Source organism: Cibotium barometz, chromosome 39 (genome assembly GCF_041138505.1).
Source record: "Cibotium barometz isolate CiBa-2024 chromosome 39, ASM4113850v1, whole genome shotgun sequence".
Taxonomy (NCBI): Eukaryota; Viridiplantae; Streptophyta; class Polypodiopsida; order Cyatheales; family Cibotiaceae; genus Cibotium; species Cibotium barometz.
Window position 1 is genome coordinate 12,484,675 of NC_141084.1, and position 26,272 is coordinate 12,510,946.

A 26,272-nucleotide genomic window follows, 5' to 3' on the forward strand; every position below is an offset into this window, starting at 1 on the left:
CATAACTCCTATCATGACTTAGTAATCACACTCTTCCCTCGACATGGTTACCCCTCAGCTCTGCTTTTCTATTGCAGGTTTCTTCTAACCTTCCAACACTTCTAAATTCCCACAATTAGTTTCTAGCAGCAGCTTCCCTATGAGTTGCATCTTCTCAGCTAGCCGATCCCCCTGAGCAAGATAATCCCCAACACATGATCACAAAAAGTGTCGCTATCCAGTTACGACTCAACACTTTTTTTAAAAAAAATTTTGCAACGTTTGAACTTGGTTGCATAACATAGTGAACTTAACCTAATCCATATAATGTAATGGTGCTCATAGTTGGAGACTAGTCCAATGTTTACAATACCACCAAAAAACAATAAACTTTTCAAGATCATGGAACAAAGGAAAATAAGAAACTTTTAGTTAAACAAGGATCTCCCCCAACATAACGCTATCTCTCTCCCCTGTCAACAAAGTCTTGATGCGAAATGGAAATCTCATTCACACATCTCTATCTTAATAGCATTGTTCACACATCTCTTAACCTTAAGGAAATAAATTGGCACTCCAACATGACTAATGGAAGGTTTTCAATAGAGACTACACTTATGGAGCAAGCCAAAACATAACATAGGCAAATTGAGCCAAAAAAGAAAGGATTTGATTATCAACTAGGATGCCTAATCAAAACTTTTTAACATTTGAGTTGCTACGCATTTTCTTCTTTTAAGTGGGTCTACTTGTGCAAAAGATAAAAGTAAAGTGAAAGCATATATATAAGTAAAGAGAAAGGGTATATAAAAGTAAAGGAGCTATTGGCATCTTCTTTCAAAACACATTCTCACAAAAAGAAGAAGAAGAATAATAAGCTCAAATATGTGGTGCTTTAAAGAAAGTTTGGGTGTTTATCATGTAGCCCTATATGAAATGATAAGAACTCTAATAAAAGATCACTTATCAATGCAAATGTTTTTAAAAGGATAGAACACTTGTGTACCAAGGTTGGAATATTAGGGAAATCTCATTAATAAAACATCAATGCCAAGGTATTGTATATATATTTTAATCAAGCATCAAAGAAGAAGCAAAGCTACCACATTATAGATATATAACTCCAAGTAGTGCTTGACAATAAAATTGTTTTCTCCAGCCAATCAAAATATAGGTAATGCTGAGAAATAAACGGGCTTTAGGTCTAAAAATCAAAGAAATGCCGGGATTATAATTGCAATATAAAAATTTTGAATCTTAAATTTCAAATGGGATTTTCATATTTCAAGCAGGGAAAATATGTTAGGAAGTGGGTTTTTGGAGCATAAATTTCAAGCAAGAAAGGTACGCTACAAAACAAGTTTTATGAGCACTAAATCAAAGTGAGGCTCTAAAGGTGAGATTAAAGGGAAAATATCCATGGAGAGAACTACAAAGTAGATTTTGAGATTAAGTAAAGGTTAAGGTAAAATTTGCTTCTATTGTTATAGGTGCTACTTGTGAGCCTAAATTCTGATTTTGAGATCAACTTAAGGTACAATTTGCCTATATTGTGTTATAGGTGCTACTTAAAATTACAAATAGTTATATAATATATTTTTCAAGAGTGGGGGTGGGTGGTCACTTAGGGCCTTTAACATGAATCGAGGAGAGACTCCTCGTCCACCAGCTTGGGCGGGGGATCTCCTCCAAATTTCGGGATTCCTTCCCCCTTTTAATGGAATTTCCATGGATGGGGGAAGTGTTTAAGGGGCGTTAGGCAAGAGCAATCTTGGCATAAAATTAATATAATGTTAATGATGATTAAGTAGGATTCTACAAAGATATATATTCACTCAAATTTTTTTCGTGTGTATATATTCACTTAAATTTGCTTCGCATTAATTAATACCATTAATTAATGAGAAACTGAGGCCAACGATACCCCGCACCAGGCATGCAACCCGTCACCCCCTCCGTAACCTCCATTGTGCAACGCTCCTCCCTCTCGCGCAGCTCTCCTCCATCACACCTGCCTCGTGGCAGCCATCCTCCCCCTTGCGCAACCCTCACCACAACCCCTGCATCCACATAGGTTGATAGTCCCCTCCAAGAGAGAGAGAGAGAGAGAGAGAGAGACCACAACCCCTGCATCCACATAGGTTGATAGTCCCCTCCAAGAGAGAGAGAGAGAGAGAGAGAGAGAGAGAGAGAGAGAGAGAGAGAGAGAGAGAGAGAGAGAGAAGCACACAGCCAAAAAAAACTTACCGAGCATGTCCATAGAAAGACAGAGCGACGAGAGCAAAGAAAGAGCGAGAGGATGGATGCATCCAAAGAGGGCACGATCATCTCATCACGGGGAGTGGGCTCTCAAGAGAGGCGCACAAAGGCGTCTCTCGTCTCGACGAAGATGCATGAACGACACATAGGCAACATACTTTCTATGGAAGGTTTTGTACGAATTCGTTTTGCTGAATGACAACTCGATTTGTTGCAGAGGTTCTTCGCTTGAAATTGATTAATTAACGAAAAAGAACGTTTCGGTGCCTGATTATGTTTGATTCATTCATAAATAGGATCTAGATGTTATAAAATTAAGTTGGGTAGATTTGTTAAATCCATATTAGCTTGTGCAAGCTCTTCTTCTTCCACTGACAATTGGTTTCCTTCCTCCTTCCATTCCATTAATATGTGGTGTATTCATTCTTAAATGGAGGTTGGGGATTAATATCAATTAAATTAAATATGGGGGTGGCTTGATTAATGAGCATGTAGTAGCAATGATGCATTTTGGTGTTGCGTGCAGAGGAAGACAAAGTGGGGATATATTTGTAAATATTGAGCCGCCACCCTTTTTTCCTAATTACGAACAGTACTTGCACCTGCTGCATGCTCTCCACACTGCCTCCTGCTGGATGCCTCTGCACTAAACATAGTTTTCTCAGAAGAATGCCGGACTTCATCGCCATAGCTCTAACAGAGAACCAGCCTATACGCCATCGCCATCTCCCCTAGCCATCCTCCCCCTCCCTCCTGCATGCTCTCCACTCATAACCATAGTTTTCTCAGTAGATTGCCAGACTTCATCGCCATAGCCTGCACAGAAATACCAGTTTCGTAGTACACCATAGCCATCGCCATAGCCGCTCCCGCCCCGCCCCGCCCCGCCCCCCTATGTCCTCCCCCTCTTTGATGACCTGATGGCAAGCTTCTTTCCCTCAGATTCTACCAAAACTTACAACAGAAGGCGCTCTCCCGAGGAGCTTCCCTTAGCTCTACCCTCACCGCGTTATGTAAGACGCAGGCTTGAACATCAGGAGGAAGATGCGCCTCGAGTCGAGATGAAAATTCTGTTGCCTAATGGAGGCAACGTCCTTCTGCAAGAAGAGAAGGACGAAGGGCTCAGGGTCGATGAGCTGCTGAGGAAAATTAAGCGTAGAATGAAGAGCGAGGAACCGACGGGGGTCCTGGTCAATTGGGGCTCGCATGTCTACCTAGAAGATACTCTGGGAAACAGGGTCGCAGATGGCGAGATCTTTAGCTCTGATCAAAACTCCCCCATAACTCTCTTTCTTCAGGTATAACACACACACACGCACGCACGCACACGCAAACAAGAAGAAGAAACGTGTATACTCGTCGTCTCTTACTATTCTCTCTCTCCATTTTTCTGTCACAGGATGGACAACCAAATGCAGTTCACACTCTGCAGGTTCTTAGCTCTCAGCCTTTGGCTATGAAGCTGCCTCTACTGTGCTTTGTTGCTCTCGTCTCATTATATTTAACATATGATCAAATGACAGGATATGTGGAATGTCACCCCAGACCCTGAGCTTCTCGGGGCTCTTCCGCAAGATTACACTCTGGAAACTGCACTGGCCGATCTTCTGGTGAATCTTTTTTCTCCTACGAAAGTTGTCGATTGTTTTGTTAAATTTTTTTAGTGCTGAGATAAGGAAAACTAAGCAATTTGGCTGATTGCTTTTGTGTGTGAGGGAGAGAGAGAGATAGAGAGAGAGAGGTGTCTTTGGAAGTCGAAACAGCCCGTGAGACCAATGGTTATATGATGTGTGAGTACTGTGGTGGGAAGTGCACAGGGCACCCCCTTTAACCCAAACAAAAAGCATAACCAAAATAAAGAATAGATGGAAACTGTGATGTATGCGTAGAAGACACAGATGGACAATGAAGGTGCAATATGTCAAAGCATCATAGGGTCTAGAGCCATCTTTGGACCTCGTCCAGCTGGACATGAGGGAATTGAAACTCATGGATTGCTATATGATTGAAAATGGTCCTCTGCCCTTGAACAATGCGATTTTGGGCGTTGCCTTGTGTAAGGTCTCCTTAGACCATGCCCAAGGATTATCAAACCTAGAACTGAAACCCTAACAAGGTTTCATAGACCCGACATCGTACGCATTGCATGATCTTGATCGATTGTGGGTAGCAACTTACCACCCGACCATAGGTTCAGTGCCTCGAACCACCCCCGAGCTTGAGGTCTAATGGCCAGAATGCTGGGTATCAATGGCCCCAACCCCGTGTCCCATACCACTAGGCCGAACCACCCAATTGCAACTCCATGGCCACGAGATCATGCACACTTCCTTGGTAGCCCCAAGCCACTGCTTCCTCTTGTGTCTAATTATGGTCCCTTGCTTTATTTATTAGCTTTCGTGCTCTATTTATAAGCTTTTAGTTGTTATTAGCTCTAGGCTATTAATTCTAAGCTCTTAGCCAATCTAGACCTTATCTTGCTAGTGCCCTTGGCTCACGTGTAAACCCTCAAGGGCCCCATGCACTAGCTTAGCCCTTAACCCTAATTTTGGTCCCTAGTCCTAACCCTAGGCTTGAGTTAGTACATGTCTCTAGCCCTAATTCTAGGTCCATCAAGACAGAACATACTTCTCTCCTTTTGTTTACTTCACATCCTTGGGAATATATAAGGAGAAAAGCCTATGTAAGAGAATCCTTGGATCTGGACATCCATCCATAGCATTTACTCAGGTCTATTGCCTCTTACCTAGGCTAGTGTAAGATTCTTCTTGTAGACCCTGCTACAAAGAACCAATTACTTACTATCAATCCAACTCTCATCCAAGATGTGAATCCCAGTAGGACATCTAGTCACAAAGTGCAACAAGCTCTACTATAACAACCCTAGCACAACTCAATTGTCATACCGAATGGCATCCTCCAGTATTTGTCGGCAAACACTAGCACACTTGATGCACAAACAAGTCCTAGTGCCATGTACTTCGAGTACAATATTTCAACTACAATATTTCCCTTGTCCAATCCTCATCTAAGACTGAAGGGAGATAACTAGTAGATACCCATGTCTACTTTTGGGGCAAGCATAAAACTACCCATCCAATTCTATGTATGTTCTATGTCCTCGAACAACATGAAGACAACATACGGCTTCGAGCTTTTTTCACCCCACCAAATTGGAATGAACTTAAAGCTAGCAAAGGTCCATGCAATCCCATTAATAGAGATCTCAAAGGACAAAAGTTATAACATATTTCAATTCTAACATGTCCATGGGTTACCTCCCATCAAATCGGTGGAAAATTCACATGACCCCGTGGAACTATGGCCATTTTGGAATATTTGTGACTATGGTGGGATCCAATCACATATACAAAGTCAGTGTATCAAACAGTCCAACCGTGAACTCATCTAGACATTCAGTTTAAGACCAAGAAGTTCCAAACTTCTCATCTGTCACATACAATTTCAAGGTTGCTATGCACCAATATCATTTGGCCATCACGAGTGTTGCAAGAAAAAAGGAGTGATGAATCAAAGAACTTGTCAGCCTATGAGTGATATGCCAATGCTCAAACAACCAAGAAAGTCTCTTATTTTGTTGTCACTCACAGACAGGCACTGCTCCTCACAGCTACCAGAGATTAACTATGCCAAAGCTTAGAGTGTGCCAGACAAGCGAAGCCTTGGGAGATCATACATGGGAATACACTCTAGTGTCCCATACCACCAAAGCATAACCCACACAAAACCCCCGTTCAGCATGATCATACCCTACAACCTAGCCTTGAAGCAACAGAGTTCCTCTTTGAACACCGAGGTCAAACCTTAGGTCAATTGGAGGGTCAACGTAATCCATGCAAAGTCAAGGACGCAAGATAACAACATGTTCACACCTGAATGCTTCTACATGGCTTTCGTAGTTAGCGTAATTGGTTGTCTGTAAGCCATCCGAAATTCTTGGTCTAGACATCTTGGATTATGACCATCACCACAAGATTGCCTAACGCGGCATCATGTCTTGGGTTATTCCAACTTTTGACAAGAGTGCTTGCCATGTGCCACCTTGTGGCTTTCTAGATAACATGAAGGGTTAATGATAAAACTAGATATGACCTCTTCACCGTTAAAAAAAACTAGCCACTCATGTGGAAGTGTAAGAGGATGCAATAACCTAGATTCCATCAAATTTCGGCAAAGACCTCGAAAAATTTAAAAATTATTGTCAAAGCCTTGTGACACTGACAACCCCACATTCATTGGTTGGCGAAGGCATGGAGCACCCATCAAGCTTGGGCCCGACGCTATCCTCTCACGTAGGGGATCTTGGATAATACACTCATGTGTATCTTCTAACCTTATTGCTAGTGGTTGGTAAAATCATAGCCATCGCGGTGGCTTCATTGGCTCATAGTCGTCGTCGTTGGCCGAGTTCATGGCGTTATAGCTAGATGACTTCACGGAATTATTGCCCACTGACGCCATATATCTCTCGTGCACACCAAACAAGCATGCCGACTTGGAGAAAAGCAGTGACAAAAAGGTAATGGGTTACAGCCCGGAAAGAAGTGAAAGGTTAAAGAAAGAATGTTAGCGTGGATGAGAGGGCTGAAGTGAAGTTTGCAACTTGCGGAAATCAGGAGCTTCAAGATGGCTTACGTAGATCTTGCACAACCTGTACGTGTAAGCGAGTTAAAAAAAAAAAAAGCATTCTTGCTTTAGTTTTGTGCTTTTTATAAACTGAAGCTTAAAATTAAGCCCCCTCCCGACTTAGCACAAAAATAAGCTCACTTATGCTTTTTTAAACCCAAGCTTTTTCCTATTTTCATAATCACGCCTCTTTTAGCTTTCCTTCTCCACATGGCCCCTTACATCCCTACGTACGGAACCAGTCCATCCTTGTGCATCAATCTGGCTGCCCAGGCCATCCTTGCACATCAAGCTTTTCCCTATTTTAATAATCACGCCTCTTTTACCTCCTCCACATGGCCCCTTACATCCCTATGTACACATCCAGCCCATCCTTGGACATCAAGCTGGCTGGCCAGGCCCTCTGTGTGACCTCCCTGAACACCTGCCCACGTTGCTCAGACTTTTGCTCTGTTGCCCAGAGCGTTGTCTACGTGCTAGTTTGCAGCTTGGTTGCTGCTTGGCTTGTACACGCTGCTTTGTCGTGTTGCCCATGGCTGGCCGCCATTGGCCCTAGACTGGCTCAGCAGGCTTGCATAGCAAGCTTTGGGCCATAGTCCTAGTCGCCCCAGCCTTCCTCACGTATAGTTCACACTCACTTGCTTTACTAGCTTCTCTCTGGCTGCCTACTATAGGTTACCACAGGCGCCGATCTGCCTGCGGCCTCCTTTGTTGCCTCTTTACGAGTGCCACAATTGTCCCTTTGTTGAACACAAGATCACCCATCACCCAACTGTTCTTTGTTGAGATAACAAGCTCATGGGTACCTTGTCTCATGATTCATGCCTGAGACAACAACCAAGGGTAAAAAACTAGGGTTTCATGGACAAACGACATTTTGTTGTAGCCTCTTAGATTGCGCAGCTTGATGTCCAGTTGACCAGTGCGAGTTGACAAGTGCCGGCCATCTAGTTGATAAGTGCCAGTCGTCCAGTTGTCATGACAAGTGGCACTCTATGTGATTCATTGATGGGAGTACCTACCTACAACCAACCTCTTCATTGGCCACGTACACTCCATGGCATTTACCAAATCCATCTCTTACCTTGGAGGGCCGCCACTAGCACACCGGGTGGCGCGTCCCTAATATTAGCAATCAGTGGTAGGTTGCATCGGTCTGTCCCTAATATTGGCAAACAATCATTGGTAAGTGGCACAAAGAATCACACTCCACGTTTAGTGGCGGGTACTTCATGGCCCAAATAGTGCACCTACTTGCACGGTGGTTGGACCACTTGTATAAATGAGCAACCTTGGGAGATTGCCAAGGGGATCAATCATTTTTAGTGAATGAATGTAATTGTTCTTATTCTTCATCGTCTTTGTATTGTGCGTGTCTACTTCCTTCAAGTGTGTTCTACCGACGTATGGTCTTGCCAATAAGTGCTGTCTTGTTAGTCATCAAGCATAGTGTCTTGCTAGAGTGTGTGAGCATAGTGGAGTGGGGCAGTGTAGCCACACGACTCTCCAGTCAAGTAGCAACTCTTGGAGGCATACTGCCACAGAGTGAACCGTGACGTGGCGAGTGTCACAAACCCTGGTGTGTGGGGTAGGAAGTTCTGCTACAACTGTCCAGCCTGTATGAGGGTTGCTTTTTCACCTTCTCTCAAATCCTTTCACATCCGCGCAAGAGATTTCACCCTTTCTTGCTTTCTCACACATCCATGCTGAGAAATCATGGCTTTCTTGCCAAAACAACCTGCATGAGGGTACTATCCTTGTACATCCTCCATGCCTTGTCAGATTCATGCTCTGATACCCAATGTAAAGTCTCCTCAGACCACACCCAAGGATCATCTTACCTAGTATCATGTGTATCCCGCACTTGGTTGCCATGTGGACATATCTCTACAAGCAAGTGCAAGACCTAGAGTGGAAATTTGTCCCTTGTGAGCCCTAAGTCAGCCAAGGTTCCACTCTAAGTGTCCAACGGTCCAAGGTCAAGTGTATGAGTCTCATGCATGGTCTTGGTCAGGTGTGCAAGTCCTGCACATGAAGTAGTGCCAGTTCCTATGTGAGTCACCCTGTGGAATGATGACAGGTGTTCTGGGTGTTTGGTTTGTAGCGAGATACCATTAGTCATAAGCTCTTAGTAAATCTAAACCTCATCTTGCTAGTGTCCTTAGCTCACGTGTAAATCCTCAAGGTCCCTGCACCCTAGCTAAGTCCTTAATTCTAATCTTGGGATAACTCTAACCCTAATCTTGGGTTAGTACTGCAGAGGATTTCCTTGGAAGTACAGATGCGGGTTATGAATCTCGCAAAGTCGTTGACGATGCGGGAGCACATTAACAAGCTGCAGGCTCTTCAGCAGGAAGTTCTCCAGGTTGGGAAGGAGATATTATCAAAGGATATGGCCATAACGTTGCTGTCACATTTGCCCTTCAGTACTCAGCATTCTACTCGTCTTTGATTACCAGTGTCAGGCTCAGCACCATCACTTGGGAGGAGCTTGTGCCTATGGTCTTGGACCAGAAGGAAAGATTCTCGAACCCTCCACAGGGCGGAGGTTTGGAGACCTTAACTAGCTAGTAGTTGAAAGGCCGTAACAACAAGGATAAAGGGAAGGCTTCATTGGAGAAGTCTTCTGAGAAGATGTCCGACTTAGACCGCGAGAAACTCAAGGCAAAGAGGACATGTAATGATTGTGGCGAGAAAGGCCACTAGTGGAGGCAGTGTCCCAAGCGGAACACCGAGAAGGGTGAAGACTCCTCAGCAGCAACCATGAAGACTCTAGTTTTTGTGCACTTGGGAGGTGATGGACATTGATGTTTCATTTTCTTCAGGCAGGGAGGAGGTTGGAGGACTCTCCGCAACGGATACTTGGGAGTGGACTCTAGGCAGTGGTGCTTCCAGACACATGACTCGTTCTCGTTCGGCTTTACAGGATCTTTGCAAGTATTTTGGTCACATTCTTAGTGGGGATACATCCACTATCCCAATTCATAGTGAGGGCAGGTTGGAGATAGTTCCCGATGGCAGAGGGGGGGAAGCATTCCTCCCAGGTGTTGTATGTTCCGTCACTTGGTTTTCATCTGTTGTCAGTGCATCAGGTTTGTAAGACTGGCCTACGGGTGGAGTTTAATGAGCATTTTGTTGCTCTCTAGGACAAGGCAATAGGCCAGGTAGTTTAGGAAGGCGGAGTGGAGAATGGAGTTTACAAACTTTCAGCACTCTCTCTCCCAGGTCCTCAGTTTTGTGATGAGTGGCAGTTTGGTACCACTTAAGTGTGGATACGCTGCAGGTGCAGGCTTTCCGGGACCAGATGGAGGTTAGCTTGCCAGTTGATGGCACCAGTTGGTAGGAACTTTCAAGTATAGATGTTGGTAGTTCTTGTGTTCGTCAGTCAGAGAAAACTTTACAGGTAACTTATGCTCTGATGTCTCGTAGTATGCAAGACAAAGAAACTCTTGTAGATGAGGAAGTTCTTTCCACGGGGACCTCTTGGAAAGCCAGGCAGGTGGTAGTTGATCACTTGTGGAAGGAGGTGGATGTTGCACATCCTCCAGGCTTTGTGGTTCCGGACTCAGAGGGGGTGGTTAATAGGTTTACAAAGGCCTTGAGTAGTCTTCAGCAGGTTTCCAGGACTTGGCATCCCATCGTAACAGGTGTTGATCCTTATGAGCAGTATGATGCCTCTTTGACTCGGAAGCAGAATGGTTCATTGATTTGGTTGATGGATACCAGATTGGATGGGAGCTTCTTGATGAAGCTGTTGAGCTCATGTTTGCAGATGACTCTTTGCGAGGCAGGATTGCGTATCTTGTGGTTTCTGCAGCATGCGAAGGATCTTGGATTCTTTTACACAGGAGGGGGATTGATAGATGGAGTCCGACTCCACGGTTGGAGTGACTTAGATTGGGGAGGAGATCGAGATAGGAGGAGATCTACTTTAGGTGAGTTTTTCCTTTGGCTCAGGAGCAGTAAGAGGCAGCTATCTCTTGCCTTGTCGACAGAGGCAAGAGTACCGAGCTACTTGTGGTGCTGTTTGTGAGGTGGTGAGGTTGCAGAGGTTAATTGGTAGGATTGGGATTCCACTGGTGGAATCCTTGATCATCCAGAGGCACTTTGTTCGTGAAAAGATCGTTGCTGATGACATCTTGCTAGAGTTCTGTTCGACGGAGGAGAGTGCAGTGGACCTCTTTACGAAGTCGCTATCTCAGGATTTGCTCCGACGGCACTCCGGCTCCCTGGGGTTGGTTTCACATCCAGGAGCTGAGAGGAGGTGTTAGAAGTCATCTCCTGCCTATACCTATACACCAGGGGCTTTGTTGTGGGTGTGCCGGCCCTTATTAGGTGTTTTCTCATTTTTCCCCACTCTCCGTATTTTTTTTCATTTTTTCCTATTTTTTCTATGGCTTGGGTGGTTGCACTGTGGTGGAAGGAGGACCTTGATGTTGGCCGATTGCATTTGTGTATATGCTGGAGGTGGCCGATTGTCTTGCACAGGTCGTGGACTTTTCTTCATGCTGGTCGACAGAGCACAGTTGGCCGATTTGGTGGTCTTTGCTAGTCGTGGAGATCATGGTCCTGTCAGCTGCCTATGAATAGGCCGACTGCTTCTTTGGGGCCATATAAAATGGCCCCACAGCCCCTTGCCATTGTAGTATCGTATTTCCGGGATCTTGTGTGCATAGAGCAGAGTTACACGCCTATCTCTCTCCTCCTCTTGTGCTGTCTATTTTTTGCACTGTGCTTGCTCTTGTGTTTCCAGATTTTGTCATCATCATCTCTGCTGCATATTTTGACATACGCGGCCCGGTCTCCAAATCCACTCTTAACTCTGAAGAAGATCTATGTAGATGTTCCATCCAGTCCCCAATCCGTTCCTACCCTGTCTCTGAACACCGTCTACTCCACCCCTTGGAGGATCATCCTCCCTTGGACCCGTTGCCCGAAAGCCTTTTTTGGCTCACAGGACTGCCATCCCCTTTGGGCTTTGTGGAACACCACCAACCAACCTCCTGGGAGCTCTTTCTTGTCTTGTGTTCCTTGCCTTGAGCCTTGTACTTGTGCACTTTCGTGTACCTTGGACCTGTACACCTTCATATGGGACTGAATCAGTGCACTTTCGTGTACCTTGGACGTGTACACCCTCATATGGGACTGAATCAGTGTTTAGCCTTGCTGAGAGTGATGCTCTGATACCAATGTTACATGTGGAAGCTCTGAGAGTCTTCTTTCAGCCCTAAACACCATCTACAACATGCTGATGCAAAAACGCAGATAGAAGGGAGAGTAGAGAGAGAGAGAGAGCTGGAAATTCAGTATATCATATGGTACGAAAAGGTACACACCTTCCATGAAAAGGTGTAAACCCTATTCTAGGCCTATTTCTATGACTCAGCCCATTGCTGGCCTGAATGAGAAAAATGATGAGCATCCAACACTATTTATAGGATGGATATGACAAGATAAACTGGCCGACTGCTGGTCGGCCAGCTTCTTGGACAAATAATATGAATATTGCTGCAACCGACTAGACATGCTCTTGGAAATGCTGGCCGACAGATCTCTTTGTCCTACATTAGTCAAACCCTTGCCAAAACTAGCAACAATGCTCCAAATCTGTGTTTCTAGTGAGTCTTTATCATGTTGCCTCTAGGATAAGCCCTGAGATTAGCATGTACATGTGTGTGCACATGACATATGCTCTAGAGGAAAGATGTTATGAGAGCACATGTAACATGTAGCGGAATTATGCATAGATGAAAGGATCCTGTCACACAAAGTCTCATACCGCCTTTTGTATCTTGAGTTTTCTGAGTCTTTAGAGATGCACTTTATGACTTCAAACCTTGAGAGAGAGAGAGAGAGAGAGAGAGAGAGAGAGAGAGAGAGAGAGAGAGATTTGTACACAGTATTGGGTCTCGATTACCCACTGAAGGCCCCCCTCCTATTGCTAGGAGTATTTGCTTTATTTCTTTGAAGAGAATGACTGCAGGACTGACTTTGAGACTGAAGATGAGCCAAACGCAAGACCTTCAGAAGACCAAGAGTAGGGCTGACTCCACACTGCTGTAAAAGCATCAATGATGACCAATCTCGAGGCCAATGCACTCTTCCAAGGGGCTGTAGGAGGATTGCAATTTGTGGCTGAGAGAAGGGCTGATTGGAGATTGTTTCTAGCGCTGAATATGCAAGCGATCAGGGCTATGTATGCAGGCTGAGATATGCTTTGTTTTCTGCAAGAGAAGGGATGAAGGTAGATGCTGCGTTTTCTGCAGTACACTAGGTATTTATATGCATGAAGGGAACTGGTCGGTTTGCTCAAGGGCAGGTCGGCTGGCGGCTAATGCAACACGATTGGATAAATATGCAATATATGCTGAATGTAATGTTTTAATTCTGTCGATTGGGTCATAAATTATGCAAAGGTTATAATGCTATGGCTAAAGGGGTAGAGATGCTAATGGAAGGATATGCATATGAGATGAATGATATGCAATGGAGACCATGATCTAATGCAAGCCTTAAGGCTTCCAGATTGACTTCTACATGCATGAATGATTCTATTTAAGTGGGTTAAGGGAGTTAGTTGTCTCATGACTTTTTTTTTTTCCGGAGAAGGGACTTCTATGAAGTATGAAAAAATTATACAAAAGGGAGATCTCAAATAAAACTAGGTGGAGATCTCAACCAATCGGGTGTCGTGTTGCCAACAAGGTCCCACATGAGTGGAAATGAAGAATAGACCATGATCCCACTCTCTCATAAACTGGCTGCGTTTTCTCTTTGCGGCCCTCGAAGATCCCTAGATTCTCGTCCAAGTTGCCATAAGGGTATGGCTGCAAATCTTGCAAAGGCATTGTGTGTCCAAGACAATGGTGCCCTCTATTGGCTGAGTGCATCTAGCCTTCCAGATGTGTCAGCTGTGATACTAGCAATAATCTCCCATGTATTGTGCAATCTCTGTGCCGGTGGGGCGTATCCTGAATCTGGCAAATCCTGAAGGCAAACCTGCTGAGCAACTCCTTGCCTGATCAAAATGACGTGACTCCTGTCTTTCCCCTCATACCTAAGTGGGGGGTCCGACTGAGGCAACCAAATGATAGCACCAAAAGATATGTAGGCATCCTTACTAATCCTGCCAAAGAGGTGTGCTATCACTGTCCAAATCCTCTGTGCTTCCCTGCATTCCCATATAAAAGTGCTTCCCTGCTCTGACAACAACTCTCACAGGCCGAACCACCGGGCGCTCAACCATACCCTGCACCACACATTTCTCCAACTGCCACCCATCGTGAACAGAAAAGAAAAATGGTACCTCACCATTCCCTAGCGAGGGGAGACCCATAATATGCAGAAGAACCCCGGTCCTTGAAAAAACCCAAAACCACAAGTGAGGAGATTCATCCAGAAAAGCCCTTGTAACCCAATGGTTGGGTATGGCTGCATGATCCTCCGACTAGCTCCCCTCAAGTGCTGAGTAAGGCCAACCCTCTGATCCTCCGTGAGGCTCTAAAACCTCTTCTAGTCCAAGACAGAAGGAAAAAACATCTCCCAATCAATGGATATGTGTGGCAGTGCCAAGAGATCTACCATGTTCATCCATGATCAAATCATTCCACAAAATGGGCTGTCTGTAAGCCTCCTCATTCCCGAGCACAATAGTTTGCACTTGTACTCATGAGCGTTAAGAGCAAACTTCAGCATTGGAGCAGCTGGAAGCTTGATCTGGCATCCAGAGTGTTGGTGGGTAACCAAGTGCTGCTGGCCAGGGCCTGCTGGTTCATCACCTGGTGTTGGTTTTTTCATAGAGGATGCATTGGCCAACTTCGCCGCCTCATTCGCAACTTTTTGTGGTCAGGGTTGGATGGCACTGCACACACCCAGGCTACAGTTGCTTGGGAAACCATTATCAGACCTAAGCATGAGGGGGGATTGAATATCATTGACCCAGAGGTGCAGTGTAAGGCATTGCTTTGCAAGTTGATTGTGCGAGGATTTCTTCCTAGCACTGAGCCTTGGAAGGACTTTCACATGCAACAGGTTATGAGATGCACTCCAGTCAGGGGTGGCGACTGGCTCTACAGCTCACGGTTCATCTTTTCTGAGGCAGATCACCGCCCCCCTTCCTCCCCTCTGGTTAGGTCCCTTCTTCGGACCTGGGAGTGCATGAGAAGTTTTCTAGTTCTCAGGACATTTTCTGATGATGGATGAGGGGGATTTCTGTGTGTTTGGGTGTGGTGTTGTATGGGGAGTGGTGTTCTACTGAGCTTTGGGTCTTTGATTTGTTTTGTGTGCCCTCATGTCAGGGCGTCTAGCAGCGGCTAATTGTTTGGACATCAAGATGGAAGCTCCCGGCTGCTGTCTCTTTATAGGTGTCTTGATCTGGTGCCCCTACCCATCATTTGGGTTTGGGGCTCGGCACTGTCTAAGGCTCAAGAAGAAGGAAGTGTTTTTGTCTTTGTATTTTATGCAAAAAGAGTGCAACACACCCTTGATCCTCTTACTCTATAATTCCGTGAAGAGCACTAAATCCCTATCTGAATAGGCAGTGAAAGCGGCCTCTAATCTCATACTCTGACTCGACGAAGAGGACCAAATCCCTCTCTGAATAGGCAGAGCATAGAGATCTATTAACACTTCTTTTTGCCTAAGTTAGAAATCCTACTTTGATATGTTTGTCATGATGCATTATTAAATTATTTTTTCTTGATGATTGGTGACTTTTGTAAGATAGTGTTGTAATGGCTTGTAGCACTTGCTTTTTTATGATAAATTTCTTCAGGATAACTCTCTTCAAGCAGTTTGGGCAAACTCTTCTGAAGAAAGACGCCTTATCAGGTTGCCCTCTGGCTTTTCTTATGTCAAATTTTGACTTGATTAACATTTTATTTAACCCGATACTGAAGTGTGTATGATCTGATCTTACAGTGTAACTTTAAGCAGAGATAAAATAACAATTTTTGACAGCGGCCAAGGCATGGACAGTACAGCAGAAAATTCAATAGCGAAATGGTAACTGTCTCATTGTTCCCTGTGGGGATGGTTAGTGCCGACGCTTTATTTCATGTGTCTTGTGGCAAGAGCTTTTAATGTGCATGGAACTTTTTTCTGTGCCTTTAAATTTAAATTGTACTAATCAAAATTTTATAATACATCATCCAGTTAAGTTCTATTGTGGATTTTGGCAGGGGAACTATGGGCTCCTCAAAGCACCGGAGTGTCAGAGTCTCAGCCATTGGAGGAAAACCACCTTTTTTGAAGGTGAGACACTACAGTGTTCACCTTCTTGTAGATGTAATTGTAAAATGTTTATTTTGTCATGCTGTTTGCACAGACGAACATGAAAGCATGTGGTGTGCTCACTTTTATTAAATTTCTTTGCAGCCCTATTTTGGCATGTATGGATTTGGTGGTCTGGTTGCTGCAATGCATCTGGGAGGGTATGTATGGATGAGAGAGAGAGAGAGAGAGAGAGAGAGAGAGAGAGAGAGAGAGAATTTCTTCTTCAAAAGACCTAAAGGGTCTGTATGAGACCAAAAAGTAGAATCTGCATCACGGCAAAAAATTGAGGAAAAAAATTGAAAACAGAACTAGCAATCTATGTTGTGAACATGTGAACATGAAAATGTAGAACTAGGTAGTTGTTAGTACAATTGCCACATAGAGATATAATACATGGCCCTTATCAATGAAGGGACGAACTCTATCGTGGCCATGTCAGTGACCGGCAGTGACCTCCCTATGTATCCACTGCTGGGGGGGGGGGGGGGGGGGGGGATCGATCTCTGCATTGCTGAAGGATCTTTGGAGCTGCCACATGGAAGGCTGCTCTGTGGACCTCCGGCATCGGGTGCACTGGAGCGGAGAGGTCTGTCCAGTGTATCTGCTGAGAGTCATGGAGCATCTGTAAATGCTGCCTTGTTTGTCTGGGAGGGTCCTCAAGATCCGGTAATCCGGTTTATTGTGCAACTTGCACTTGGCTTCCTAGAAGAAGCTAATGATGGGTCGTAGTGAGGTGTCTGGCACTGGGGTCTTGGTCCTCCACCCGCCCAAATAAACTTCTATGAAAGACCCTAAGGGTCTATGAGACTGAAAATGAGTAACATATGATCCATGAATAACTGGATGTCGGAAACATGAAAAGAAACATCTACCAAATAAAATAGACCCACCTATTACGTGCCCATGGATACAAAAAGAGTGAAATCTCATCCTCCTCTTGAATGATGTACTGTCCCAGATTCCGAGTAGCTTCTAAAACAATACAATATTTCATATGGGGGTGTAGAGCTGCTTAGAGGATTTGGAGCTCTATAGCTCAGCTTATGTATATGAGGGAGTGGGATTGAGGGGTCTTTTTCTTTATTCTCTTGGCACCTTTGAGCCAATATTGGTTTAGGTCACCCTACATTGTGGCATGGGGATTTTTTATCCCGGCTGCTAGCCGTGATTTTGTATGGTCTATTCATACTTAATAGAAGTCTTCTTTTGGCCCAAAAAAAAACTCTCTTGTCCTGTGGAGAGATGGCTTACTGATTCGTTTGGGAGCACCACTTTAGCACAGCAGAGGCAGGGTCAGGACACAGCATCATCCACATCCAGAGGGGTCACTCTTGAGCGTGCCTCTCAGCTATGTTGGGGCAGACGCCCTAGACCTCGGGGTATCTGTAGCAGATCCAGATGGCATGGGAGGATTAGAGAGATCATCGCAAATCATCAGCAGATACCCACCAGGCAGTTCACTCCGGAGGAGAGCTACCTATGAGGGATTTCATCCACTGAGGGCCCGTCTATACCCTCACACATTCATTAGCCTCATGTGCCCAGAGATGTCTCTGTGTGGACACTTTCGTCCCCTCTTAGTAGCTTCCCATGTTTCCCATGTTTCCCATTTTCCCATGTTACTCTTGATCTCTAGATCCATAGATCTTTAGATCTTTTCTCACTTTTTCTGTTACACACCACTGACATTTGTACTTCATCTGACCAGATTATTTGTAACTTTTGGTCTCATAGGTCATTTTGGCCTTTCGAAGACATTAATACAGATTTCATTTCATTTCTCTCTCTCGTAGGATCTCCTTGTCATCTGCAAAAAAGAGCCCACATGGGTAATATGATGCCAAAGGTCTCCCAGTGTGCTCTGTGTGGCAAGCTTTCAATTTGGGCTTGTCTAGCGTTCTGAATGTGTAGTCAAGGGAAATGTCTTACGGAGAGATACAACATGAATCCATTGCCACTTTCGTGAACCCTATGTAGGTGTTGGAGAGGACATTCACCATAAAGCTAAAGATGTCATGGATTATCCATAACAGGAGAAAAGTGAGGATCTATGTAAAAACAACCATCACTAGAGTCAACCACTCTGGTTCTATGAAGAATAGCATCTTTGATTGGCTTTTGCAGTGAGTTCACTTAGTCTCCAGCCATTTCCACCTTGTAAAATCTCTCTTCTCCTTGGCCAATCATTTCGAAGGGAATACTTGCGTTTGAGAATACACCTAGCCAATGAACTAGTCTGCCCTTGATCTATCCTGAGTGATGATGTGGCGATCGGGTGAGGGGATCTCCCTGATGCTCTGTGGATGGGCATCCACTGCAAGCTTTCAATTTGGGCTTGTCTAGCGTTTTGAATGTGTAGTCAAGGAAATGTCCTTTCCTATTTTTTTTCCTCCCTTTTTTGTTGCGATTGGCCTTGGGCCCAAGATCCTCCTGTAGTTACCATTTTTCACTGCCCATAGGCGCTTTTTGTCCGCCCATAGGTGATGCCGCTGAGGAAGCACCATGTGGGGTTCTGAATCCAAGACCTCTTGGTCCTAGACAAACATCTCTACCACTTGAGCTATCGCCTCATTGGCAGTCAAGGGAAACGTCTTATGGAGAGATACAGCATGAATCCTTCGCTACTCTCTTGAACCCTAAGAAGATGTTGGAGAGCACATTCACCATAAAGCTAAAGATGCTATGGATTATCCATAACAGGAGAGAAGTCAGGATCTATGTATAAACAATCATCACTAGAGCCAACCACTCTATGAAGAATAGCATCTTTGATTGGCTTTTGCAGTGAGTTTAATTAGTCTCCAGCGTTTTCCACCTTGCAAAGAATCTCTCTTCTCCTTGGCCATAGAGGATATAAATCATTTCGAAGGGAATACTTGAGCCTGAGAATACACCCAGCCAATAAACATGTCTGCCCTCGTTCTTTCCTGAGTGATGATGTGGCGATCGGGTGAGGGCATCTCTCTGATGACTCTTCAGGCGCCCTGGTACCCTTTCCCATATGGACCACTGTGTATTCCGAGAATCCGAGTGGATGTCCTCAATCATTAACAAAATACTCATTCCACATGTTGGGCTGTTTGTACCTAATCCCATGTCTATTACTCCTCAGCATTCTATGAGGAGTAGAGACCTCCTTCTCTTCCTCTTCTTTTGTCCATCGGTTGCTTCACCACCCACTGCTGGCAAAAGGAAGGATTCCAGCCAGCTTGCAGCCAAAAGATAACCCTGTCCCTCCTGAGATTAAGCACATCCCAGGTGCTTAAAAGATGTATAATTCCATGATCACATAGTTTTTTTTTTTGGTTTGTATGATTACCATAAGGTCGCTTCATAGAACTTGAGAAAGGTTGGAATCTTTTAGTAAATTTTTGTTAAGCATGAAAGCTCCAATTTGAATGCAACTTCATTGGTTTGATGATTTTGGAACCTTTTTTCAATGAAAAGCTGACAAATTTTTTACCACATAACAGTGTTGCAGTTGTTTCCTCAAAGACAAAGTCGTCAAAGAAGGTTGTAACCTTAACATTAGAAAAGGATAAATTAATGGAGAGGTGCAAAATGGATCGAACATGGAAGGTATGGCAATGTTGCACTCTACATGTAGATTTTTAAAATACACTTTTGACTATATTTTTGAATTATTTTTTAGCAGTATGCGGTCACACAATTGGATTCTATTGATCCGAATGGAGACATTACTAACAGGATGCAGTGAAATATTTATGGTTTGTTTTATAATGTGGGCTCTTGCTTGAGTGGTTTTTGTACCCCTCTCAATCTGACTGAGGGTTCGATACTTGGAACATGCACAGGAGTGTGTGTTTTCTCTCAACAAAAATAAAATCCTTTTTCTAAAAATCATATCAGTTTTAAGGTGTGATACATGGTGTCTTCATATCTCTATTCTAGGACCTTGATAATGTTATGTAGAGCACTCACATTGCATATTTTCATTGCATGCTTGCAGCTGTTCTCAGTTTCTTTTTCATTATTTATTTGTTCAACTATATATTTAATTTTTGCATGTTAAAGGAACAACTCTACTTGCCTTGTAGACTCCAGGGGAATATCGCGAACCAACAGCTGAAGAGGTCAGAAATTCACCACATGGTTCATTTACAAAGGTGATAAGCAATTTCAATTATTGTTTTGTCCAGCTTTATATAAGCTTTTTGACATGGAGATCGACAAGTTTAATGGCGTTGTAGAATTAAGTGAGTGTCTTAAGACCTCTTTAAGGGAACAGGTTCTGGAGACCCCAAGGTTATAAATGGGGTTGTAGAATTGAGTGAGTGTCCTAAGACCTCTTTAAGGGGATGGTTTTTGGAGATCCCAAGGTTATAAGTGGGGATCATGCCTCCTCCCTAAGAGCCACATGAAGGGGTTCCACTTTGTTTTTTTTCCCTCAAGAAAAGACTTCTATTAAGTAGAATAAAATCATACAAACGGAGATCTCAAACCAAAAGGTAGGGAAATCTCAACCTATTGGGGGCACTATGCTGCCATAAAAGTTCCGTAGGTGTGGAGGAGAAGAAAATACTACGGTTCCACTCTCATAAATCTGTTACGTTTTGCTTGTGCAGCTCTAGAAGATCCTTGTATGCGGGCCCAGGTGGCCAAAAGAGTGTGAACGATGTCACTTTATGTACTGCGGTGCCATAAACTGAATACCCTCGAAGGCCTCTGAGCATCTGGTCTTCTGGATAGCCACATCGTGATACTAGCTTGAACTCCCAGGTGGTGTCAATATGCCCAAGAGCTGGGCTATATATACCCAGATCCGCTCTTTTCTGTCCCTTAAGCTGTGTGACATCTTGCTTACCTCTTTTTTGTCCCTTTTCACATATGAGCCTAGTAAAAAACCTAGTCTTGTTACAAGAGGCAACGATAGTAAGGCCTGAGAAAGGATAACTGCACTTGATAGATGCATAATGCATTTCAGTATGATATTGCCAATTTGATAGAACATAGGAGAGCAGCCAAACAAGTAACACATCTATTCATGCTGAGACTAGATTTCTAGTTTTTTAATCAGCAGATTCTTGCAGTTGGCAGTCAAAGAGGCATTAAAGGTTCATACAGGAGGAGCCAGATCTCCTTCTTTTGGTTATTCAACATGATGGCCTTCCCACTAATGAGTGGAGGGCTATTTTTGGAGTAGACCCTGCTTGCCCCAGATGCCAAGTAGCTTCTGAGACAGTGCAACATTGTATTTGGGGGTGTAGAGCTGCTCAGAGGATTTGGGGGTCTATAGCTCAGCTTACGTGCAGATTGAGGAGAGACCATTTATGTTACTTTGGGCTTTTTTGCTTGGCTCACTCAGTCTGGTCCACAAATAGTTTTTAAGGGCAGGGATCAGGACACTGTCATAATGATATGGAGAGGTGTGCCTCAATGCTGCATTCTTCAGGATATTCCTCATACCCAGTATAGACCACCTCTACAGAGGATTGATACACTACTTGGGAGCTCATTGCTAATATCACAGCTTGGTAGATTTAGAGGGCGAGATGCACAAAGGCTATTGAGGGCACTCAGACGGAGTGCTGGTATGGAAGAAGTCATTGAGAGCTCTCTGTGCTGGTCCTCGAGCAAGTACAGCTGATCTGCATCTCACTAAGGACTCTCTGTGTCTATGGAGCTCTAGAAGAAAAAGTCCCAAGCATCTCTGATCCGGGAAGTCCATGATCCTGGAAAGTGGTCCGAACCCAGCTCGGAAGAGGCAGTGGAACCTCCCCCGAATCTCATAGTACACAGTCATCGGCATATGTAATGGTCCTCTGTCTCGGGCTTTGTGTGACAGAGCTGGCATATCCTGTCCTTTGGTGCAGCCGCCCTAGGCCCATATCTGGCAGTCTCCACTCTCAGCTGGTGGGACGAGGTGCGGATTTGGCCGATCGCACATCTCACCCCAAGGATAGGTGTATGTCCATGTAGCGTGGACGGATGATGAACCCATCCTCTGTTAGGCATAGGAGGTGATCTCTGTAGAAGGCCATCTTTGTCCCCAGTGGACGACTCAGTGAACTCCATGTCCTTTGAGTATCCAGTTTGACAATGTCCTTCCTGATAACCCTGTTCCGCTCTGTGTGGCTGAGAGCAAATGACGGGGCCTCTATGCTGTACTAGAAGGGGGGGAGTGCCTCCATTTGCATACCGTGCATGCCAAACCAAGTGCCTACCTGTGCATACCAGCACTTTGTATCTCCCTCAAGTGTCAATTGTCTTGAGGACTCCAAGGCTAGCTGGGGGTATCTACTATCAAGTGGAAGCTCCCATAGCCTATGCCAGTATGTCACTGTCAGGAATAGAGCCTCTGTCACTAGCGGTGCAGCCCCCATCTCTGCCCGCACAATCTCATGTGGCACTGATGGTTTACTCCTAATCATGTGTGAGATCATCGCCACTAGGGGTCCTTCCATCGGCTTCCACCCATCATATACCTCCTCTGTATCTGTCTTGGCCGGCTCTCTCCTCTGTCTCCTCATATGGTATAAGCTAGGACCCCAGATGGGGGCACCATATAGTAGTGCAGGTGTAATTAGAGTAGTATCAAATAGCCAAAGCTTCGTCCTCGGCTCTTGAAACTGTATCTGTGAGCATTGCCTCTCTAGCGAGCCAAGGGCTGCATATCCCCTCATCAATCTAGCGTCGGCCGCCTTCCGCATCGAGAACTGAGGTCCAGCAAAAGTGATCCCAAGGTATACATACGAGGTAACATACTCCACAGGCTCTCCACTGTATGTAAATTGTACTGCAGATCTACTTATCCACTGTGAGGAGGTGTTAAAGATCATGACCTTGGTCTTTCCAAGGTTCACAATAAGGTCCCGGTCCTCGCAAAAGGCCTGTAATGCATCCAAATGCCTCTGCGACCCCTCTGGTGAATCATAAATAAGAACAATATCATCTGCATACAAGAGGATCGGTATCAGGACACAAGAAAATCCCGAAAACAAGATACAATGGTGTGGGGGCCATGGGGCCATTTTATATGGCCCCAAACATGCAGTCGGCCTGTAGAAAAGGCAGCTGACTGGACCTAAATGTCCACGACCAGCTATATCCACCAGTCAGCCTGTAATATGCGGAAGCTTTGGAGAAGAATCGGAAACTTCAATACTCAGAATTCAGCACTCTTTTCGCGATGGAAATTAACGCACAAACTGAAAGGAGATGTGCAGAAAATAGAGAGAGAGAGGGAGAGATGGAGCGGACACAGTATTGGGTCCCAATTACCCTCTGTAGGGCCTCCACCACTGATGGTGTATTTGCTTTATTAGAATGATGAGAAATCTGAAAGAAAATACAGCAATCTTGGACCTTTTCTTGGCTGGGAATACCCTGCCCTTGACCTGAATCCTTCACCCCTTAGCTTAGCACCCTCTTGGCTTTGTCTAGCCTCTTGTGCTTGAGCTCTTGGTGGAGAATGAGATGAATGAATGGGATTGTGGACTCAACCTTTTATACTACCCCTACTACAGCAGTCGGCCAGTACTACTGCAGGTGGCCAGCAATAATTATTCCCACGACTGCATTTCCAGCATTAAATGCTGAAAATATTCACATAAAATGATGCGCATCACTTTACTGCATGGCTTGGCACTCATGCGCATGGGAAACAGGGCTGGGCACTTAGGCGCCTGCTGCTTGGGAGGCTGGGTACTGAATACCCCCTTTTCTGGAGGCTGGGCAGCCTGTATGGGCTGCCCCATACTTGCTTTATACCTCTCCCAGGGCTGGATAACCAGTCGTCTACCCCTGGCCTGTCCTTGGGGCTGTCCTACAGCCCCCCATGGCCTACCCATGGCTGGTGGGTACAGCGAGGGCCTTCCTGGCCCTCATGGGGGTGGTTTCACACCATCCCCATGCCCACACTACGACTTGGGGCAGCCCTATGGGCTGGCCCCTTGTCCTAAACACTAACTTCTCAGTGATCTGGCATCCGGTACCATACCAGATACACACAGTCACTGACATCATTCGAGAGGGAGACTCACAGCGCGGACTGGCACTGTTTCATGTGCAGGACAGTGCACACTTGACCTTAGACTCCTGTGCAGGACAATGCACACCTGACCTCGGACAACTGAGATGGATCCCTGGCTGACTCGTCCCGGACTGGGCTCACATGGGACCAGTTCACCATCCCAGGTCCTGCACCTTCTTTACAGAAATGTCTACGTGGCATCCAAGTGCGGGATGCACGTGACACAGCCAGATGTACACAGTCGGCCAGCACACATGAGAGATCGGGGACCAGGAGTAGTAGTCTGTCAACATCCAGGACACCCTGACCAGCAGTTGGCCAGTGTCTGGATCAGCCAAGAGCCACAGAATTGCCTCCCACACCGGATAAAAATAGGAAAAAAATGGGGAAAAATATGGAGAGTTCAGAAAAATGAGAACACCTAATATGGGCGTACACACCCACAACAGAGGCCCTCGTGTATATGTATAGACAGGAGATGACTTCTAACATCCCCTCTCAGCTCCTAGCTATGAAACCAACCCCAGGGAGCTGGAGTGCTGCTGGAGCAACGCCTGAGATAGCGACTTTGTGAAGAGGTCCATCGCACTGTCCTTCGTCGAACAGAACTCTAGCAAGATATCATCAGCAACGATCTTTTGACGAACAAATTGCCTTTGGATGACCATGGGTTCCATGAGTGGAAACCCAATCCTGCCAAGTAACCTCTGCAACCTCACCACCTCGCAAGCAGCACCACAAGGAGTGCGGTACTTTGCCTCTGTCGACAAGGCAAGAGATAGCTGCCTCTTACTGCTCTCGAGCCGAGGGTAAGACTATCACCTTAAGTAGATCTCCTCGTGTCTGTGTTTGGTCTCCTCCCCAATCTGAGTCACTCCAACCGTGGAGTCTGACTCCATCCCATCAATCCCCCTCCTGTGTAAAAGAGTCCAAGATCTTTCACATGCTGCAGAGACCAACAGATACGCAATCTTGCCTCCCAAAGAGTCCTCTGCAAACGTAAGCTCAAGAGCCTCATCAGGAAGCTCCCGTCCAACCTGGTATACATCAACCAAATCAATGAACCATTTTGCTTCCGAGTCAGAGAGGCCACCATACGCTCACAAGGATGAACACCTGTTACGATGGGATGCCAAGTCCTGGAAACTTGCTGAAGACCACTCAAGGTCTTCAGAAACCTGTAAACCATCCCCTCTGAATCCGGAACCACAAAGCCTGGAGAATGTGCAACATCCACCTCCTTCTGCAAGTAATCAACTGTCACATGCCTGGCTTTCCAAGAGGTTCTTGTGGATTCTTCACCCTTCTCGGTGTTCCGCTTGGGACACTGCCTCCACTAGTGGCCTTTCTTGCCACAATCATTACAGGTCCTCTGCCTTGAGTTTCTAGCGGTCTGAGTCGGACATCTTCTCAGAAGACTCTTCTCTAGTGAAGCCTTCACTTTGTCCTTGTTGTTACGGCCTTTCGACTGTTGGCTAGTTAAGGCCTACGAACCTCCGCCCTGTGGAGGGTTCGAGAATCTTTCCTCCTGGTCCAAGACCATAGGCACAAGCTCCTCCCAAGTGATGGTGCTGAGCCTGCCACTGGTAATCAGAGACGAGTAGAATGCTGAGTACTGAGAGGTTAAACGCGACAGCAACGTTATGGCCATATCCTTTGATGATATCTCCTTCCCAGCCTGAAGAACATCTTGCTGAAGAGCTTGCAGCTTGTTAATGTGCTCCCGCATCGTTGATGACTTTGCAGGGTTCATAATCCGTGTCTGGACTTCCAAGGAAATCCTCGTCATGGGCGATACCCTCTTATAAAGAGAAGCCAAATGTTGCCATATACCTCTGGCCAGGGTCATATGCTTTATATGATTGATCACGTGCGTGTGCAGTTGAGGAAGATGAATGAACGGACCCTGGCATTGACACGATCCCACAACTGTGCCTGTGCCTCCTAGTCCTTACAAATCGGCGGTAACTCCCCATCCTCTACCTCCGGCCGTGGAACCCCAACAACAATGAAATTAGCAAGGTCATAAGACTCCATAACAGATTCCATCATTACTGTAGTTAGTCCCGTCCATTTGACGGTCCATTGGGAACGTGGGGAGTGTCGGGATGTTCACATGTC

General features: G+C 45.3%; 1 protein-coding gene across 1 annotated transcript in view; it reads left to right on the top strand.

The window, feature by feature from the left end:
* The first annotated feature begins 2,810 nt into the window (after positions 1–2,810).
* GMI1 (gamma-irradiation and mitomycin c induced 1) overlaps positions 2,811–26,272 on the top strand; it is a 233,434-nt gene continuing 209,972 nt past the window's right edge. Inside the window, exons 1-9 of the mRNA XM_086778321.1 lie at positions 2,811–3,536; positions 3,638–3,670; positions 3,762–3,848; positions 15,659–15,714; positions 15,805–15,888; positions 16,065–16,137; positions 16,261–16,316; positions 19,632–19,737; positions 20,217–20,285. Coding sequence (XP_086634447.1) covers positions 3,159–3,536; positions 3,638–3,670; positions 3,762–3,848; positions 15,659–15,714; positions 15,805–15,888; positions 16,065–16,137; positions 16,261–16,316; positions 19,632–19,737; positions 20,217–20,285 — 942 coding nt within the window. The 5' untranslated portion in view covers positions 2,811–3,158. The remainder of the gene's footprint in view (positions 3,537–3,637; positions 3,671–3,761; positions 3,849–15,658; positions 15,715–15,804; positions 15,889–16,064; positions 16,138–16,260; positions 16,317–19,631; positions 19,738–20,216; positions 20,286–26,272) is intronic.